Source organism: Arvicola amphibius, chromosome 2 (assembly GCF_903992535.2).
Source record: "Arvicola amphibius chromosome 2, mArvAmp1.2, whole genome shotgun sequence".
Taxonomy (NCBI): Eukaryota; Metazoa; Chordata; class Mammalia; order Rodentia; family Cricetidae; genus Arvicola; species Arvicola amphibius.
This window is the reverse complement of record NC_052048.2, coordinates 176,666,512-176,686,233: the sequence shown is the minus strand read 5'-3', so window position 1 is coordinate 176,686,233 and position 19,722 is coordinate 176,666,512. Positions and strand designations below refer to the sequence as shown.

Below are 19,722 nucleotides of genomic sequence, written 5' to 3'. Positions count from 1 at the left end.
ATACTGCTCTTCCTGAGACCTGAGTTCAATTCTTAGCACAGGATCAGGCAATTTACAACTGCTTGTAACCCCAGCTCCAGGGGGATCTGTGGGCACTTACTTGTATTTATGTGCACATAACCCTTCCCCTACACACATAATAAAAATACATTTTTTTTTTTTCTTTTGAGACAGGGTTTCTCTGTGCAACAGCCCTGGGTGTCCTGGAACTTGCTCTGTAGACCAGGCTGGCTTCAAACTCACAGAGATCCACCTGCCTCTTGCCTCCTGAGATTAAAGGCGTGCACCACCATAGCATGGCTACAAAAAAATAAATCTAACTAAAACTAACTTACCTTCCTTTCTATTGCCATATTTACTCTCCCTTCCTTCTTCCCTTCTCCTTTTTTTTTTCTATAGCCATATAACAAGTTGGAAGCCAGCATGGAATGCATGAAACGTTGTTTCAATAAAACAAAGATTTCATTCGTCTACAAAACTACAGATAAACTCTGTCTTGAAAACAAACAAATAAATAAAGCAAAGATTACATTTTCTTTTTCTTTCTTTTTTCTGTTTTCTTTCTAAGGTTTTTTGAGACAGGGTTTTTCTGTGTGACAGAGCCCTGGCTGTCCTGAAACTCTCTGTGGACCAAGACTGACCTTGAACTTCCAGAGATCTGCCAGCCTCTGCCACCACCTCCTGGCTCTTTTCCTCTTACTATTGAGAGTGCTGCTTTTGTTGTTGTGGGCTATTTTGATGGATGGCGTTGTGATTCTGTATTTGCTGGCTCTCAGTGACTCGTGATACATCCTCCTTCTTTTCTTTTCCAGATATAGCAATGATGTAACTTCTTTGCCCTTTTTGCTGGAGATCCTTACAGTGTTACCTGAAGAGGTACACAGTCGTTCCTTGCGAATTGGAGCCAATAGGCGCACAGAAATTATAGAAGACTTGGCCTTCTATTCTAGTACAGTGGTATCTTTATTGGTAAGTTTGAAATATTCATTTGTTGATAAAGGACAGAGACCATGGAGTGATTATTTTGTGATCTGGCCACAATGGTATGAAGCAGTTTTCTTTGGAAATGTGGCATTAATACTGTTTTGACATTTATACAAAACGTTTAATAATACAAAATACTTTTAAAACTTGTATTTCTTGAGCTTCTTTGTAATGTTGTGAGGGTGATATCTCTTGTGAATGTAAGAAATAATAGAAGATTTTACTTGGCCATTGAAGAATAGTATAATTATAATTACATTCAGTTATATTCAATTTGGTGTTAAAAACCTATTTGGAAAGTAAATATCTTTAAATTTTTTAATTGACCATTTTAAAATTTTTTTGACCATTTATTCTTAAAGAAATTAGTATTTTAGAACATTAGAAAAAAATTAATCAATTATATTCAAGTAACTTGGAAATCATATCCTGTGTCTGTCTGTCTTAGTTTGGGATATTGAGGGTTGAACTGAAGGCCTCATGCATACTAGAAGTGCTTTACCACTGAACTGCAACCACATTTCTCTTTTGTATGTTTTGGCTTTAGTTTCTTAAAATTACATGTATTTATTGTGGGGAGGGGAACACACATACCTGTGTACTCTAGGATGTGTGTAGAGGTCAGAGGACAGTTTGTCCAAACTGCTTTTCTTCTTCTACTATGTGATTGTCCCAGGGATCAGGCCATCCGTCTTCTAGCATGCATCTTTTTTGTTTGTTTGTTTTCTGTGTAGCTCTGGCTGTCCTCTAAGTTGCTTTGTAGACTAGGCTGGCCTTGAACTCACAGAGATCCATCCGCCTCTGCCTCCCAAGTGATGGGATTAAAGGCTTGCACCATCGCCACCTAGCATAGCATGCATCTTTAAGACACAGAGCAAGCCATTTTTTGGGATGGGGGAGATTGAGACAGGGTTTCTCTGTGGATTTGGAGCCTGTCCTGGAACTAGCTCTTGTAGACCAGGCTGGTCTCAAACTCACAGAGATCTACCTTCCTCTGCCTTCCAAGTGCTGGGATTAAAGGTGTGTGCCATCACTGCCCGACCAAGCAAGCCATTTTTTAAAAGGGTCTCATGCATCCTAAGTTGGCTTCAAACTTGTTTCATATCTTCATATGAAACTTGTTTCATAGCTTCATAGCTGATGATGACCTGCACTTTTAATTCCCTGATTCCCTTTTCTCTTCTACCTGACTCTGTCTCCTAAATGCAGTATTATAGTTGTTTGCTACCACACTTGTCCCTCAATTTTTTTTAAGATTTATTTATTTATAATGTATGCAATGTTTTGCCTGCATGTATGCCTGCACGCCAGAGGAGGGCACAAGATCTCATTATAAGATGGTTATGAGTCACCATGTAGTTGCTGACACTTGACCTTTGGAAGAACAACCATTGTTCCTAACCTCTGAGCCATGTCTTCAGCCCCATCACTCAATTTTTTTTAAAGTTTTTTATTTTTATGTTTTTGTGCCAATGTCTGCCATGTGTATGCATGTGCCAGTGGAAGTCAGAAGATGACCTCAGTTCTCTTGCAGCTAGAGTTCCTAGGCCACTCAGTGTGAGCTCTGGTGTCTGCACTCTGGTTCTTTGGAAGAGCAGCAAGTGCTCTTAACCTTAGGCTTGAGCATTTTCTTCAGCTCTCCAGCCTTTTGGTTTGTGAGATGTGGTTTTATAGAGCACGGACTCAGGTAGTTTCCTGCGTTAGCTTCCTGAGTAGTTGAGACCGGGCACACTGGTGAACTGACTGCTGTTGACCCTTTCACATATGTCCCGTGAATGTCTACCTCTGTGATTACAGTTTCCTGGTTCAGTCATCTACCTTTATTTTTTTATTTTAGAACATTTCCTATTTAATGCCATGTTTTTAGAGCACATTCACATTCTCCCAGTTGGTTCTAAAATACTTGAAAACAGAGTTCACCAACAGTATCCACTAATGCAGCCCTGTCTTGTTTTAGGCTACCAGTCACAATCCTCTTGCTCTTTGTCTTTGCACAGAGAGCATTTGTCTTAGAGAATGTCTTTAGCATTTATGATTACGTTCTTTGTTTTTTCTGATTGCTTTTGTAATCTCCTTATTCTAATTGGAAGGTCTATCTGAGTCGGCCCTACTGAGTAAGGACTCCTCAAAAGAAATTAAGCCTAATACCTTAGGGTATCCATTGCATGTAATAAATAATTCTCTACTGTATTAATAATGCTACTATTTACATTCCATCTTAGGATAATTGAGAAAGTAGTCACTTGGATCCTTTTCTTCAGGGTTTAATTTATTTTCCTTCAGCATGCTGATTAGAGATAAATTAAGAGACTTGATGGATTTAAGAAAAGGTTTTATAAGTTTTGGATTGTGCCCATCTCAGAGTTATATCTTATGCAGTATTATAATGTCTGATTGGTACTTTATTAGTAATGTTAGGGTTGTCCTCTGGATTAGGGTGATGACAGTCTGGTTCCTCCATGCTTAGCGTGCTTTCTTTTTTTGCAGGGTAATTTGTGTGAAGGTAGCTTATTTTAGGAAAATCCAATTTTTAAAAAATGTATTTATTTTTGAGACAGGATCTCATTGTGTATCTCTGGCTGGCTTCAAATCCCCTAGAACTGGAGTTATAGATAGTTGTGAGCTGTTGTTTGGGTTCTGGGAATACAACCAGGGTCCTCTGGAAGAACAGCCAGTACTCTCAGTCAGAGTCATCCCTCTAGCCTGGATCATAGGTCCTAAAGCAAGACTTGTGACATTTGAGTCTTTGCTCTGCCATATTAAACAAGATAACTAACTCTTCTGCCTCGGTTTCATCATCTGTATACGAGAGTAATAGTGCTTATTTCATCCTGTGGAGACTGAATTAATACATTTAAAGCTATTACAATCATGTTTAGCACGTAATAGGGTTCAGAACATATAATGGCCGGTCACTTACTTGTTAGTTATATGTTACTTCTTTGACTAAAATGCAGTATCCATGAAGAAATTAAAAAATAGAAGCAAGCCCATTTATATACTTGTATTAGCCTTTCTGTCTCCTGTTTGTCATATTAGAGGAAAAAATTGATTTTAAAATGGATGTTTTTGCCAAGTGTGGCAGCACACACCTGTAATCCTAATACCTAGGAGGCTAAAGCAGAGGATAATGAGTTTGAGTCCAGCCTGAGCCAAATAACAAGATACTGTTCTCAAACAAAAAACCCTTACTCTTTCAATATCGTTCCATGGGAATGAAGTGGTATATAGTAACATACTAAACTTTCACTTCTCATCTTTACAACCAGTCTAGTACTGCTTGGAGGGCACTTATAAAAAAAAAAAAAAAAAAAAAAACAATCACCACGGCTAGGGATGTATACATTGTTGCTAGAGCATTTACCCAGTATGCACAGGTCCCTGGGCTCAATCCCCAGCACCAGAGAAGAACAAAACCATCATCTATGGAGAGTGGTGATACACACCTCTAATTCCAGCACTGCAGAGCAGCAGCAGAGGCAGGCAGATTTCTGTATCAGGCCAACCGATCTACATAGGAAGTCCCAGAACAGACAGACAGACAAAGCATCACTGCAGATTGTATTTTAGATGAAGCTTTGAGTCTGGGGAATTTTTCTATGTAGTTGATATCACTGTGTAAACATAAATATCATAATTTTATTCTGTATACTGTGGTTGTCACTAGCTTGAAATAATTTTTAAAAATCGATACCAGGTCTGGAGAGACGGCTCAGTGGTTAAGAGCATTGCCTGCTCTTCCAAAGGTCCTGAGTTCAATTCCCGGCAAACACATGGTGGCTCACAACCATGTGTAATTAGGTCTGGTGCCCTCTTCTGGCCTGCAGGAATACATGCAGACAGAATATTGTATACATAATAAATAAATAAATATTTAAAAACTTTTAAAAAAACAAAAAAATCGATACCAGTTGATTACAGGCAGTTAATTATGATTATTCTGTGGTAATGGAAACAATCCTGGAAATCCAACTGCCAGACTGAAGGTGTGGTTTGTAATACATTATGGAATGTAGCCCTTTTCCCTCCCTCCTTGCTTGTTGACCCTCATGGCAATTGTCATGTGAGCTGTCTTGAAACATTCTTATATAGAAGAAGTTGCATTATACTTTCTAAAATGTAGCACAAAATGTTCAGATAAAGGCAGTGGTCAGTTTTAGTCTGACTTATTTTATGTCTTTTATAAACACCTGCCTTTCTTTCATAGTACTGGAAATTGAACCTGAGGTCTCTGTGTATGCTAAGCTGGTGTTCTACCACTAAGTTATTTCTTATATTTCCAGATCTCCCCTAAAAAAGCTAACAACTTGCTTTAGAAGTCTTTTTAAAAAAAGATTTATTTTTATAAAAAGTCTTACAGGTGTTTTGCATGCATTTATTGTGCATACCTGGTGCCTTCTGAGGCTAAAAGAGGTGTTGGATGCTGTAGAACTGGAGTTACAGATGATTGTGAGCTGCTTTGTAGGTGCCGGGGACTTACCTTGGGTCCTCTACAACAGCAGTGAATGCTCTCAATTGTTGAACCATCTTTCCAGAAATCCTCGCCCTAACATTTATTTATTTTGTGTGTGTCTCGAGTGCCATGCCACACGTGTGGGGATCAGAGGATGGCGTGCAGGACTTCTTCTTCCTCCACCATGTAGGTTCCAGGGATTGCACTCACTCGGGTCATCATCTTAGGGAACAAGCAGCTTTACCTACTCACCCATCTCACCACCTCTTTATGAGAGAGGATGTCTTCCTGAGTCAGTTAGACCAGCTGATCAGGACAGCAAGCCCTAGGCATCTTCCTTTCTTCCCTTTTCCAGCAGGGAGATTATTACAGATGTGTACCACTGTACCTGGCTAGAGTAAGTACTGGGGATCCAAATTAAGCTCATCATGCTTGGGTAGCAGTCTCCCCAGAACCTTAGGTACCAATTACATATGGAGAATAAACTGGTGTATTTTAAAAGTAGTTGTATTGATGAGAGTACATTAATGCATAAGTGGGAACTAAGAACCTTGTTATTTTTAATGTCTGTTTTGGATCTTTCACCTCTTTGTATCTCAGTTTCCCCACTAAAAAGAGAAGATAATCGTATTGTAGTATTTTGCTGCAAATATTGTGGTAATAGGAATTAGAACAGTGGTACTTATAAAACATTTGTGGCTGCTTGTTGCTAATGTCGTTATAGACAGTATATAATAGTGACTAAAGTATAAAGGTTGATTTTTTTTTCTTAAACTATATTTTCTATTTAGATGACATGTGTAGAAAAAGCAGGAACTGATGAGAAGATGCTTATGAAGGTTTTCCGCTGTTTGGGAAGCTGGTTTAACTTGGGAGTTTTGGACAGTAACTTCATGGCTAATAATAAGTTATTAGCGCTGCTTTTTGAGGTTTTGGTAAGTAAACCTATAACTGCCATTGTCACTTTTAATAACCAACCTTCTGGAACAGTTCAGTGTTTGTTTTGAGAGAAAAAATTTATCTGAGTCTTAAGAATAGCATAAGAAGGCGTTGAGCTTGATGGCACATGCCTATAATCTTAGTGTGTGAAGTAAAGGCCAGAGGATGAGAAATTCAAGGTCACCCTTAGCTAAATAGCAAATTTGGAGCAAACCTGAGCTAAATAACACCCTATCTTAGGGAAAGATAGAAACCCACTGAGGCTGACATGTAATGGAGCATGTGCTGCTCTTCAAATGACCCATAAATGCAGGAGTTTCAGTCTGCTGGGCATGGACACCATTGAGCTTCTTACGTTTATTCCAAACCTGCATACTTTTTGAAAGAATTAAAAAATTTCATCTGTCTTGTGTATATGTGTGCTTTCTATATGAAGATATGCACATGCCACAGCACCCATGTGGATGGAGCCCTCTGTATAGGTCCATCTAGTTTTTGAGGCATCATCTCTGCCCTTGTTTACTGCTGTATTGCATTCTCTAGGCTAGCTGACCTGAAAGGTTCTTGTGGATTCTCCTGTGTCTGACTCCCATCTTGTCAGAAGAGTGCTCTTATATAGTTCCGAGGGATCTGAATTCAGATTCTCAGGCTTGTGTGGCAGACACTTCCACGCCCTGAACCATTTACGTGTCCTGCCCCCTTTTCCTAATAAAGTGTCTCTAGGATTACTCCTTTAAAAAACAGGGATGGCGAACAAAAAGCTGGGTATTGGTGGCGCATACCTTTAATCCCAGCACTTAAGAGACAGAGACAGGTGAATCTCTGTGAATTCGAGGCCAGCCTGGTCTACAGAATGAATTCAGGTTAGCCAGTACTGTTACAAAGAAGCTCTGCCTCAAAAAAACAAAATAAATAAAGAAAATATTTTAAAAAGAGGTAAGAACCCAATGGGATGATTTGCATCTGTTAGCTCTCCTAGTTTAAGTAGCTCTTATCCTTAATAGAGAGAGTCTGAGTGTCTGTTATCATTATCATTGTTGTTATTAGAGAAAGACTTAGCAGTGACAGCTTCACTGAATTTACAGACGCTCTTAACTGTGTCAGTGAATAAGAGCCCTCAGGTTTCCCTCCTTGTACTTTTGTTACTGTTTTGAGACAGTCTCAACTAAGTAACAGGCGGCTGATAGCTGACTGCCCGGGTGACCCAGGTTGTCTTCAAATTCAAGATCCTTTTGCTCTCACCACTGGGTGCTGACATTGCAACTTGTGCTACCATGTCGGCTCCACTGTTGGCCCTCTGATGAGTTCTTATTCTTACAAGTTGTTCTTTTGATTTATTCCCCACTTATGATGCTTAGATTTCCCTTTACTTTGCTTTTTTGGGTTGATTGTTTTTTGAACATCCTCAAGTACTTTCCAAAGAAAATGTACAAAGAGAATAAACTTTTGAAGGTTTTTGAATGTCTAAGGAATATTTTGTTCTTGTTTTGTCGAGACAGTCTGTCTTTGAACTCGCTGTGTAGCTGAGGATGAACTTGTCCACCTGATCCTTTGCCTCCATTCACTCCCAAGTGCTAGGGTTAAAGCACCACAACTTTTAAAATACATTTTAAAAAATTTATTATATGCGTGTGAATGTCTGAGGACAATTTACAGAGGAGTTGTTGTCTCCGTTATGTGGGACTAGGGGATCAAACTCAAGTTGCTAGCTTGGCGAGTGCCTTTACTTACAGAACCATTTTACCAGCTCCAAAAATTCTTTTTTAAACCAGGGTCTTATAGCTTTATAGTCAAAGCTACCTTGGAACTCAGTCTATCCCATGTTGATCTTGAATTTGTAGTAATCCTCTTGTCTCTTCCTTCCAAAGTGTTTGAATTATAAGTGTATTGTATGATACCTAGCAAGAAATAATATTGCTTTTATTTTTTGATTGATACATTGGGTAGCTGTAGTTTTAGGCTGTGTTCTCATATACTAGCATGTATTACCGTGAAAATGAGAAATTGGGAGAATTTGCCATTTCTGTGTTAACTCTCTTCTCCACCCCAAAAGTTTTAAGAACCTCTACTTAACTTTGGTATGTAATTGGTGTTGCTGAACCTTTTCATTTTAAGTAGTACTTAAAAAGAGAATGAATTTCAAAATCCATTCAGTGCCATTGAGAAACATAGCATTCCTTATGGAAGAAATAGTTTAAAGAGAAACACGGGGATAATCTGGTAACTCCCAGATGTGATGGCTCACACCCGATCCCAGAACTCTGGAGACTGAGACAGACAGAATGCTGTGTTTCCACGAAAGCTAACAGAAGAAACCTGGTGTGGTAGTACAGCCCCTTTTATCCCGATACTTTGGATCTCTGTGAGTTTGAGGCCAGCTTTGTCTATATAGTGAGTTCCAGCACAGCCAAGGCTACACAGTGAGACCCTTTCTCCAAAAGAAAGAAAGAAAGAAAGAAAGAAAGAAAGAAAGAAAGAAAGAAAGAAAGAAAGAAAGAAAGAAACAAAAGTAAATAAAATGAAAAAAGTTCATGTAAGTCTGACTGATGGATAAAGAAGTTCTTTTTTTTTTTTTTTTTTTGGCATGCCTAGAGAAGTAGGGTAAGGAAGATGTTGTCTTGTGAAGGTCTACAACTCAGGGGCTCTTCATAGTGTACTCTCAGTCAGGCGGATAAAGAAGCACATTTGGTGTGCATTTCTGTAATCCTAGAACAGGGAGCTAGTTTCTGCTACACCGTGACTTTAAGGCCAGTGTAGATTACATGACACCTGTTTCATACAACAAACAAAAAACAATTTTCAGAAGGTTGTGTTTGTTCTCCCTGGAGTACAGTGATTCTGATTTCTGCTTTTGTACTCCGTCTTTCAGCAGCAGGATAAAACCTCATCTAACCTCCATGAAGCTGCTTCAGACTGTGTATGCTCAGCTCTCTATGCTATTGAAAATGTGGAGACTAACTTGCCATTGGCCATGCAGCTTTTTCAGGGGGTCCTGACATTGGAGACTGCTTATCATATGGCTGTGGCACGAGAAGATTTAGACAAGTGAGTAACTATTGAAGTAGGAGCCCTGGGTTACCTACAATCTGGGCTTTTTCCTCATTTTTTTTTTATAATCATACATTGTTTTTTGATTCTGTGTGACTTTGCAAATGTGAAGTGTGTGCTGTAGTTGATATGTACCTTCCTCTGGAATAGCAATTTGGATCTAGGAAAGAGGATAACTACCAGTTCTTGGTTGTTCTAGTGTTTTACACTTAAGAGAAGACTTGAAGAAATATGGATAAACTTTAAAATGCATACTTTAGGAGCTGTAGAGATGGCTCAGCAGCTAAGAATGGGCTCGTCTCTTGCATAGGACCTGACTTTGGTTCTTAGCATCCATGTCTGACCCCTCACTCCTGCCTGTAACTCCAGGGAATCCTATGCCGTCTTCTGTATTCCATGAGCACTTGCATTCACACATGCAAATACCCACACAGAGATACATAGTTTAATGGAACTCAAGCTCTCTAGCAAGCAAGTGCTCTCAACAACTGAGTCATTGCTCCAGCACCCTAATTTGGAGTTTTTATTCAAAGATTTGTAATACAGAATATGAATTGACTCACCATCATATGCTTATCTGTACAGATGTGAGCATTTAAAGGCATTTGCCGCAGAGGTTATGATGCCCATCATGAGTATTCACTTGAATGTCCCTCAGGCAAAGAGACTTTTTGTTCATTTGACTCGTATCTGTGTATGTAAAGTCCAGATTCTTGACTTGGTATTCTCATTCCGCTTCTGCAGAGTTCTGAATTACTGCCGTATCTTCACTGAACTATGTGAAACTTTCCTGGAAAAAATTGTTTGTACTCCAGGCCAAGGTCTGGGAGATCTTCGAACTTTGGAACTGCTTCTTATTTGTGCAGGCCACCCTCAGTATGAGGTAGTATCTATACTGTGTTAAGGCTTTAACACAGTATAATTTGAGAATTTGCTATCTTGTTTTTTATTAATGTGATCTGGAAGTTGTGTCTGGTTTGCATATGAGGGTGGGGGTGCTGTCCACGTGCTGTGGTGTGAATGTGAGGCAAAGCGGTGTAGTACAGACAGTTCTCTCCTCCCACTTTTATGTAAGCTCCAGGGATTGAACATCCTTGCTCAGCAAGTACCTTACCAGTGGCCCATACTTACATGGCCCATATTTAGGATACTTTTAAGAGTTGTGTTTGGCGCCGGGTGGTGGTGGCGCATGCCTTTAATCCCAGCACTCGGGAGGCAGAGGCAGGTGGATCTGTGAGTTTGAGGCCGGGCTGGTCTACAAGAACTAGCTCCAGGACAGGCTCCAAAAGCTACAGAGAAACCCTGTCTCGAAAAACCAACCAAACAAACAAACAAAACAACAACAACAAAAAGAATTGTGTTTGGATTTCCATTTTGCATTCTTTTCTATTTTCTAATCTGTTAAGGTTGACTGTTGTAGGCAACTCAGAGAATCTGTCAGAAAGAAAACCTGTTACCTCCCACTGTGCCTCCTTTCTAGTTCCACTTATTTTTTTTTAGAACTTTATCGCTAAAAGCAGCAATGAAAACCCACATCGTATTGTCAAATTTCTGAGTAGCAGACATAACCAACTCAAAGAGAAAATACGTTTGTTTTTGTTTTTTTCCGAGCTCACACACAGTTTTGGATGTTTGGATGTTTTTGTCTTTGTCCGTTGGGCCCAGGCTTTGAAGAGTGCAGTTAAAGAGGAAGCCTGTTTACCTCAATCTGGCTACACAGGCAGAAGGCAACAATGAGAGTCTAGGTCCCAAAACTCCCTCTGGGAAGTTCCCAGTGACCCACTTCCTTCTAAGCCCAGCCTCATAATGGTCCACTACCTCCCAATAGCACCACAGCCTTCTACACATAGGAACCTCTGGGCATCCCCGCTGCAAACTCTGGACTATACTAGCTCCTGTCAACTCCAGGAGTCTTCATGGCGCCAGTCTTTCTTTAGACGAAGTGTGAGTGAGACTTAAGAATCTCCTTCTCACCTAGGCACGGTGACACATGCCTTTAATCCTAACACGCAGGGAGCAAAGGCAGGAAGATTTCCATGACTTTGAGACTAACTGGTCTATACTGAGTTTCATTTAAAAAAAAAAATCCTTAAAGATCTTTATAAGATGGAGATAATGGCACATACCTATAATGGCTGTAATCCCAGTACCTAGAGGCTGAGACAAAGGATCATGAATTTGAGGCTAACACAGGCTACATTGTAAGCACCAGGCTAGCCTGGGCTACATAGACATTGTATTTATAAAAATAATAATATTCTTTAAGACAATTTACAATCCCTCACCCTACTTCTTTTGTGGAAGTGAGGATCACTCTCAGAGCCTTATGCATGTCATACAAGTTGGTACCACCAGTCAGCATTCCCAGTCAGCTGTTGTGGGGGTTTTCTGTCTTGCCTGGTTCCCACAGTTGTTAAGTCCCAAAGAAATCACACAGAGGTCTACACCAACTATAAACTGATTGGCCCATTAGCTTAGGCTTCTTATTAACTCTTATAACTTATATTAACCCATTATTCTTGTCTATGCTAGCCAAATAGCTCAGTACCTTTTTCAGCGAGGCAGTCTCACATCTTGCTTTTTCTGTGGTGGCCCCCAACTTCAGTGGAATGGGCCTCCTTCTTCCCAGAATTCTCCTGTTGTCATTGACCTGCCTCTACTTCCTGTCTGGTTGTCTCGCCTATACTTCCTGCCTGGCTACTGGCCAAACAGTGTTTACTTAAAATACAATTGACAGGATACAAACAATTGTCCCACGCCAGTCAGCCCTTTCATTTATGTATCCCTGGCTAGCAGACTGGCCTGATAAGGGTCCTGTCTCCATCTCCCAGTGTTCAGACAATAGGCATCTATTACTATACCCACTTATAAAGTTCCTAGATTTTAGAGGGTGGAGAGATGCTCAGTGGTTAAGACAAATGGCTGCTCTTCCCAAGGACCCAAATTACTAGAACCAGTCCCAAGGGATCCAAGACCCTTTCTGACCTCTGTGGGCACTGCACTCACATGTGTGCAGACATGTAGGTAGACACCCATTCATAGAGTGATCAGTAGAAAGTTTAGTTTTTTTCCTAGATTGTTAAAAAGTTCATCTATTTAAGAAATTATACCTCCTATTTATCTCTTAAGAAATATAAAGGGTGCTGAAGAGATGTCTCGGTGGTTAAGAGAGCATACTGCTCTTCCGGAGACCTGAGTTTCAAGCACCCACATGTGGTGGGTTACAGCCATCTGGAACTCCAGCTCCAGTAGAATCTGATCTCTCTCCCTACCCCCTACAAGTTAACATAATAAAAATAAACTGTAAGTCATGTTTACATTAAAAGAAAAAAAATTAAAGAAGTGTTCTTGGGTTGGGGGTCGTTTTGAACAGCTCTCCTTTGAATCCTTAATGGAAAGGAGCAGCAGCAAGCCCCACTTCTGTACTACTCTTACTCCTATGTCCTCAGCACCTTGTCTTTATCACAAAAGGTGCTGTTTACTTGTCTACAGAGCCCCTGAGGATTTCTAGTTGTGCATGGAAGGTTAGCTGATCCTGAAATTCTAGTCTGTTTCTGCTGTCTTTCATGTTCATGAGAACAACTAAATGGGGCTGGACATGGTTATGTATTCCTATAATCCCAGACTTGGGAGGTGGAGGCAGGAGAATGGGAAATTTAGATTCATCCTCAGCTACTTAGTGAGTTTAAAAATCATCTGTATTAAGGCAATAACAGTTAGCTCTCCTGGAAGACATGTGATGTTGGCATGATTAAATGGTCCAGAGTTTGGTTAAAACTATGCTTTTCAAGACTTGCATGTCTTTGTTTTCTATAGAATCTAATGTGATTTGGGAAAAGTTTTCTCAATTATAAATAGAAAGTGTAAAGCTAGTCATCTAAGTAACCACTGAGGTATAATTTGGGAAGATATTTAGGAGGTGACAACAAACCTGTACCACGGAAAGGGTGGTTTCCTAACTGCATATACATATGGAATAGTGTATATCCTTCACTTTATGGTAAGTAATGATAAAACTAATTTTTTCCTCTGTTCTTTTCATGCACAAATTAACCATCAACTTTCTTACCTAACAGGTAGTAGAAATTTCCTTTAACTTTTGGTACCGACTAGGAGAGCATTTGTATAAAACCAATGATGAAGTCATCCACAGCATATTCAAAGCATACATTCAGAGGCTGCTCCACGCCTTGGCTCGGCACTGCCAGTTGGAACCAGACCATGTAAGTCCCTCTACTTCTCTTCTCCGCCTTTCGGCTCTGACGCGATCTAACAACCTTCAAGTTTTTTTCACTTTAGCTTAAAAATTAGACCTATATAGGCACATTGTTTTTGCTGAGCTAGTAATTGTGTATGTAGGAATTTGCTTTAAATGATGTTATAGAAGAAGAAAGCTATTTTTTTGTGCAAAGTATCGTGGGTATGTGTGTGTAAAATGTTTGACTATGTTCAGAAACTTGTTGAACCTCTATGTAGCAAATGAGAATTTCTGCAATAGTAATCGGTATGATAAGTGATAGAAATCAAAATGTTGAATTCTGTACTGTTTGTTTGGGCCTTTTTGTTTTCTTGTAGTGCCAGGGACCAAACCTAAGGCCTTGACCATTCTAAGCAACTGCTCATGCTGAGCTACATTCCATTTTCTTGGTGGCTTGTTGGGTTTTTGTTTTGCTTTGAGACAGGGTCCACTGTATATGCTGGCTAGCCTAGAGCTTACTATCTAGATCAGGCTGGCCCCAACTTGAGGTCCATCTGCCTCTGCCTTTGAAGCACTGATGTTAAAGGCATTTGCCACCACACCTATCCTTATTGGTGTTTTTGAGACAGTGTTTTGATATGTAGTTGGGACCAGTTTTGAATTCTTAATTCATCTGTGTCAGCCTCCCGATTGCTGGGATTGCATGTTTACACCACCACATTGGGGTTATACTGTGTTTTTAATAGTGTAGGACTTGTGGTTGGGTAAAAATGAATACAAAAATGTTAAAAAAAAATTGTGTAAGGAAGTTGAGAATTTTGATTTCCCCCCACATGTGTATACATTTTCTTTATATCACTTATAATCATTTGATAATTTAACAGAAAATGCATACATTTGCTTAGAAGAAAATATACTAGGTGCATGAAATATTTCATTGGCAAGCTCTTCCACTGCTTTCTTTGCTTAATGTCTTTGCATATTATGCCTCAGGTTTTTTTATTTTTTTAACCTTCTGGGTAGTTGTTGGGTGGCTTTAGTCTAGGCCCTGGAGTACATTTAATTGCTTATATTAAAATCTGTCATACTCATCTCTGAATTCTTCTAAACAATCCCTAATTGTAACCACGATTTGCTTGAAAAACCACACATGAGCTGTTCTGGTCAATGGATTCTCTGCTCTGTGCCAGTTCTGTGGTATCATTTCCCTTGCAAATGTTCTTTACACTTGAAGTTTATAGTACTTTAGAATTTTATACGTCATTTCATTTGGAAAGCCATCACTTCCTTATTATTTCTCCTTTTCAGTTTCTTTATCCTAAAACAAGGAGACTGAGCTAGGTGAGCAATTATTGGTGGTCCTGAAGGGTGCTTCTACGATGTTCATAGCCCAAGGTTTTCAGAGGCCCCTTTAACCTCTCAGAATTAGTTGGTAACTTGTTTATTTGGAGAAGTGCATTGGGATAGGAAGTTTTTTTTTAAAGGTTTATGTATGTATGTATGTATGTATGTGTGTGTGTGTGTGTGTGTGTATGTATGTATGTATGAATGTATGTATGTATGTAAGCGGTATCCTGCCTGTAGGCCAAAAGAGGGCACCAGATCTCATTACAGATGGTTGTGAGGCACCATGTGGTTGCTGGGAATTGAACTCATGACCTCTGGAAGAGCAGTCAGTGCTCTTAACCTCTGAGCCATCTCTCCAGTTCCTGTTTTTTGTTTTGTTTAATATTTTGAAAAAGAAAGCCTCAGATTTGTTCAGTATTATAAAGAGCTGACCTCTAGATAGGCACCTTTTACAGCTTCTTTCCAGTCACTTCTCACCCCTTGATTTTCTTGTAAACAAGCAAGATGTTTAATTAAAAATACAAAATAAAGATACATAGTCACATAGTCACATACACAAACAGAAGAGTTTCTTTTTTCAAATATTTATTTATTTATTTATTATGTATACAATATTCTGTCTGTGTGCATCCCTGAAGGCCAGACAGGGGCCCCAGACCTCATTACAGATGGTTGTGAGCCACCCATGTGGTTGCTGGGAATTGAACTCAGGACCTTTGGAAGAGCAGGCAGTGCTCTTAACCGCTGAGCCATCTCTCTAGTCCAAGAGTTTCTTATAGTAGAGTGGAGAGTAGACTGTGTTGACTCAGCATACCTAGCTCCTGAGAGACCTTCTGTTCTGATAACATAGTGTTGTGATTTCGCACTTTGGCTCATTGGCATTTGACTGCTGAAGAGCTTTTTCTTTATGGATTTTATTCAGAGAATTGACAGTGCCAGTGAGTTATTTTTTAATGTATAAGTTTTTTTTAATTGATTTTTATTGAGTTCTACATTTTTCTCTGCTCCCCTCCCTGCCTCTCTCCTCCTTTTCAACCCTCCCCCAAGGTCCCCATGCTCCCAATTTACTCAGGAGATCTTGTCTTTTTCTACTTTCTACTTCCCATGTAGATTAGATCTATGTAAGTCTCTCTTAGTGTCCTCATTGTTGTCTAAGTTCTCTGGGATTGTGGTTTGTAGACTGGCTTTCTTTGCTTTATGTTTAAAAACCACATATGAGTGAATGCATGTGATAATTGTCTTTCTGTGTCTGGGTTACCTCACTCAGAATAATGTTTTTTAGCTCCATCCATTTTCCTGCTAAATTCAAGCTATCGTTATTTTTTTCTGCTGTGTAGTACTCCATTGTGTAAATGTACCACATTTTCTTTATCTAGTCTTGGGTCAAGGGACATTTAGGCTGTTTCCAGGTTCTGGCTATGACAAACAGTGCTGCAGTGACCATAGTTGAGCACATGTCCTTGTGGCATGATTGAGCATCCTTTGGATATATACCCAAAAGTGGTATTGCTGGGTCTTGAGGAAGGTTGTTTGCTAATTTTCTGAGAAATCGCCACACTGACATCCAAAGGGGTTGTACCAGCTTGCACTCCTACCAGCAATGCAGAAGTGTTCCCTTTACCCCACAACCTCTCCAGCATAAGTTGTCATCAGTGTTTTTGATCTTGGCCATTCTTTACAGGTGTAAGATAGAATCTCAGAGTTGTTTTGATTTGCATTTCTCTGATGACTAAGGATGTTGAACATTTCCTTAAGTGTCTCTCAGCCATTTTAGATTCCTCTGTTGAGAGTTCTCTGTTTAGGTCTGTACTGCATTTATTTTATTGGATTATGTGTCCAATTTCTTGAGTTCTTTGTATATTTTGGAGATCAGACCTCTGTCTGATGTGGGGTCTGATGTGGGGTTAGTGAAAATCTTTTCCCATTCTGTAGGCTGTCATTTTGTCTTGTTGACTGTGTCCTTTGTTTTACAGAAGCTTTTCAGTTTCAAGAGGTCCTATTTATGAATTGTTTCTCTCAGTGTCTGTGCTGCTGAGGTTATATTTAGGGGTTAAATATAACCTAAATATAGGAAGTGGTCTCCTGTGCCAAAGTGTATTTCCCATTTTCTCTTCTACAAGGTTCAGTGTGGCTGCCTTTATGTTGAGGTCTTTGATCCATTTGGACTTGAGTTTTGTGCACGGTGAACCAGTGAGTTTTAAACAGATGATACATTGTTTTGAATTTTAGGAGGGAGTTCCTGAAGAGACTGATGACTTTGGGGAGTTTCGAATGAGAGTGTCAGACCTGGTGAAAGACCTGATTTTCTTGATTGGATCTATGGAATGTTTTGCCCAGGTAAGTCCATTTGGAGATTCTTGAGTCAGTTTGACTGATTGCATTGATTGTGTTTATCTTGCTTCTATATCTTCTGTAAATGTTCGCTCTCCCCCCTCCCCCAAGCTTGGTGGCCATATGAGACAGTAGATAATGTAGGTGCCTAGCACATTGCCTGGCATATAGTAGCAATGTTCATTTAGGGTCCGATAAACCGGTTGTAGTGGATAGATAAATTCAGTTATGATATCCTCTATTATTCCTACTAATGAGAGCCATTCCAAGTGTACAGCTAATAAATATGGAAGTCTCCAGGAAACTTATAGGGATTTGAACCCCACTGGGAAAAATGGGCAGGTTTTCCTGCTTTAATCCTAACAACTATTTAAATAGTTACGTCGTATTTCCTTGGTCCACAGTTAGTTAGACTCTTGTGCAGCTTTCTCCCAGAGGTAGGTAGATTTGAGTAGAGAGTCCTACTCCTGTGGTTTCCTGGCTATCATTGAGTGACATTTTACCATGTCAGGTTGCAACCATTATCATCATTCCACATCGCTTAATATTAGAACAGTTTCAGGTGTTGTTAGTATTGTTGGATCATACTTTAATGAGCCCTGATGTGACAGTTTGGATGCTGTGTTGTAGCAATATCAAACTTACCAAAAAAAAAAAAAAAAATGGGGAGAGGAGGGCTTGACACCCATTTTGTATATAAAACTTTTATATAATTTTGCCCAGGAAATGTTCAGTAAATTACAACTTTTCATTACAAAGCTTGTTTTTTGAATCTACTATACAGATTTGGAAATTCTTAGGAAGCAAATTCAGTGGGCAGATAACCTATATTCAGATTTCAACTCTTTTCTCACTGGCTCTTGTCTTTGATTTAAGCTTAAAAATTATATAAACTGTCAGTGTTGCCAAGATGTATTCTGTGGAGCACCAGGTCCAGAAAACGTTCTTTGGCAAAAATGAAAGGAAAGAGGTTTTTTTGTTCTTGTTTTGCTTTCCTTTGTAGTGTCTCTTTTGACTGTAGAAATTTAATTTGTTTTGTTTTCAGTTATTTATTTTTGACTATAAACATTTTACTTGGCCTAATAGCGAGTTATGCTCCACACATATATATGATCTGGTAAATTAAGAACCAGAACATCACTAAGTATTCTAGGTTTTCCTTTTTTAAAAGATGTGTTTTTTAGCAGGATGATGGTGGCACACGCCTCTCTAATCCCAGCACAAAGAAACCCTGCTTAAAAAAACCAAAAGAAAACCAATAAGTGCTTGGATGTTCATTGTATAGAGCCTACTGTTGGTGCAGCCAGTAATCCAAGTACAAAGCAGGTGCACATGCAGGATGTGTGCTTTAAGAATGTTTACCTATTGATGTGCTGTCAAGACCACCAGACACTCATTAATGTTTTACATTTTCCCCATGATTCTCATTTTTTCTGAAAACTCTTGGGGTTCTAAATATGTTTATTTTAGGCACTAAAATCGTAGTTCCTTTTAAACAGTGAGAATCCAAATATGAAAGTACTGTTCTTGGGTGGCTCTGAGAGATAATTGGGTTTAGAAAAGAGAGCCAGATTTCTTTGAACTAACATTTTTTGTTTTGTTTGTGTTTGGAATTCTGGTTTTTTTTTTTAATGGCTCCATAACCCACCTCTTCTTCTCTAGTTGTACTCTACTCTGAAAGAAGGCAACCCACCCTGGGAGGTGACAGAAGCGGTTCTCTTTATCATGGCTGCTATAGCAAAGAGTGTTGATCCGTGAGTGTCTAATAAGTCTTTTGCTGGGAACTCTTAAATATCAAAAGAAAGGAGATTTACACCATGTTTCTGTATGGTATATTATTGGAAAGTCTTACAACTTCTATGCTGCTGTCTAGTCTTACAGCTTTAGTCTGGTGCAGGATGGCCTGCATTGCTGATGCCATATTTTAATATGTTTCCTAGAGTTAAACTTATTTTACTATTGATCCTAGAAATAGAATGCTGATTTTTTTTTTTTCCTTCAGTGGCTCCTTTGTGACAGTTTGTCAAGGAGTTTGTTAGAGTGTTACATTGTTTGGTATTTCCTTAAAAACAATGGGATTGGCATTAATTTGGGTCTTCTGTTTTGTGACCTTAGGTAAGCTGTTTAATTACATTGTTCTCTTTCTCAACCTTAGGGAATCTATGGGTTTCAGAGGCAGCATTGATACCATTTTACTTCAAAGAATAGAGAATCTAAAGGGCAGTTGTTACTTTTGCTATTGCCATTGAATATTTTAAATTATTTGAATTTGAATTGCAATTGCTAATTGCTTAGCATGAAAATTAAATTTATGGAAAGGTTCTTAAGCAGAGTTTGCTTGTGTCCTGAGTTTATACACTGATATAATAATTTTGTCCAGTTACATGGGATTTTGATCGTCACTTACACTCTGGCTCCATTT

General features: G+C 39.2%; 1 protein-coding gene across 2 annotated transcripts in view; it reads left to right on the top strand.

Annotated features, from left to right (window-relative positions):
* Tnpo3 (transportin 3) overlaps window positions 1-19,722 on the top strand; it is a 78,933-nt gene that overhangs the window by 25,175 nt on the left and 34,036 nt on the right. For both annotated transcript variants that reach the window (XM_038318013.2, XM_038318014.2), the window contains 7 exons: window positions 813-969; window positions 6,229-6,372; window positions 9,246-9,421; window positions 10,169-10,307; window positions 13,501-13,647; window positions 17,199-17,306; window positions 18,963-19,054. In XM_038318013.2, the coding sequence (XP_038173941.1) occupies window positions 813-969; window positions 6,229-6,372; window positions 9,246-9,421; window positions 10,169-10,307; window positions 13,501-13,647; window positions 17,199-17,306; window positions 18,963-19,054 (963 nt within the window). The remainder of the gene's footprint in view (window positions 1-812; window positions 970-6,228; window positions 6,373-9,245; window positions 9,422-10,168; window positions 10,308-13,500; window positions 13,648-17,198; window positions 17,307-18,962; window positions 19,055-19,722) is intronic.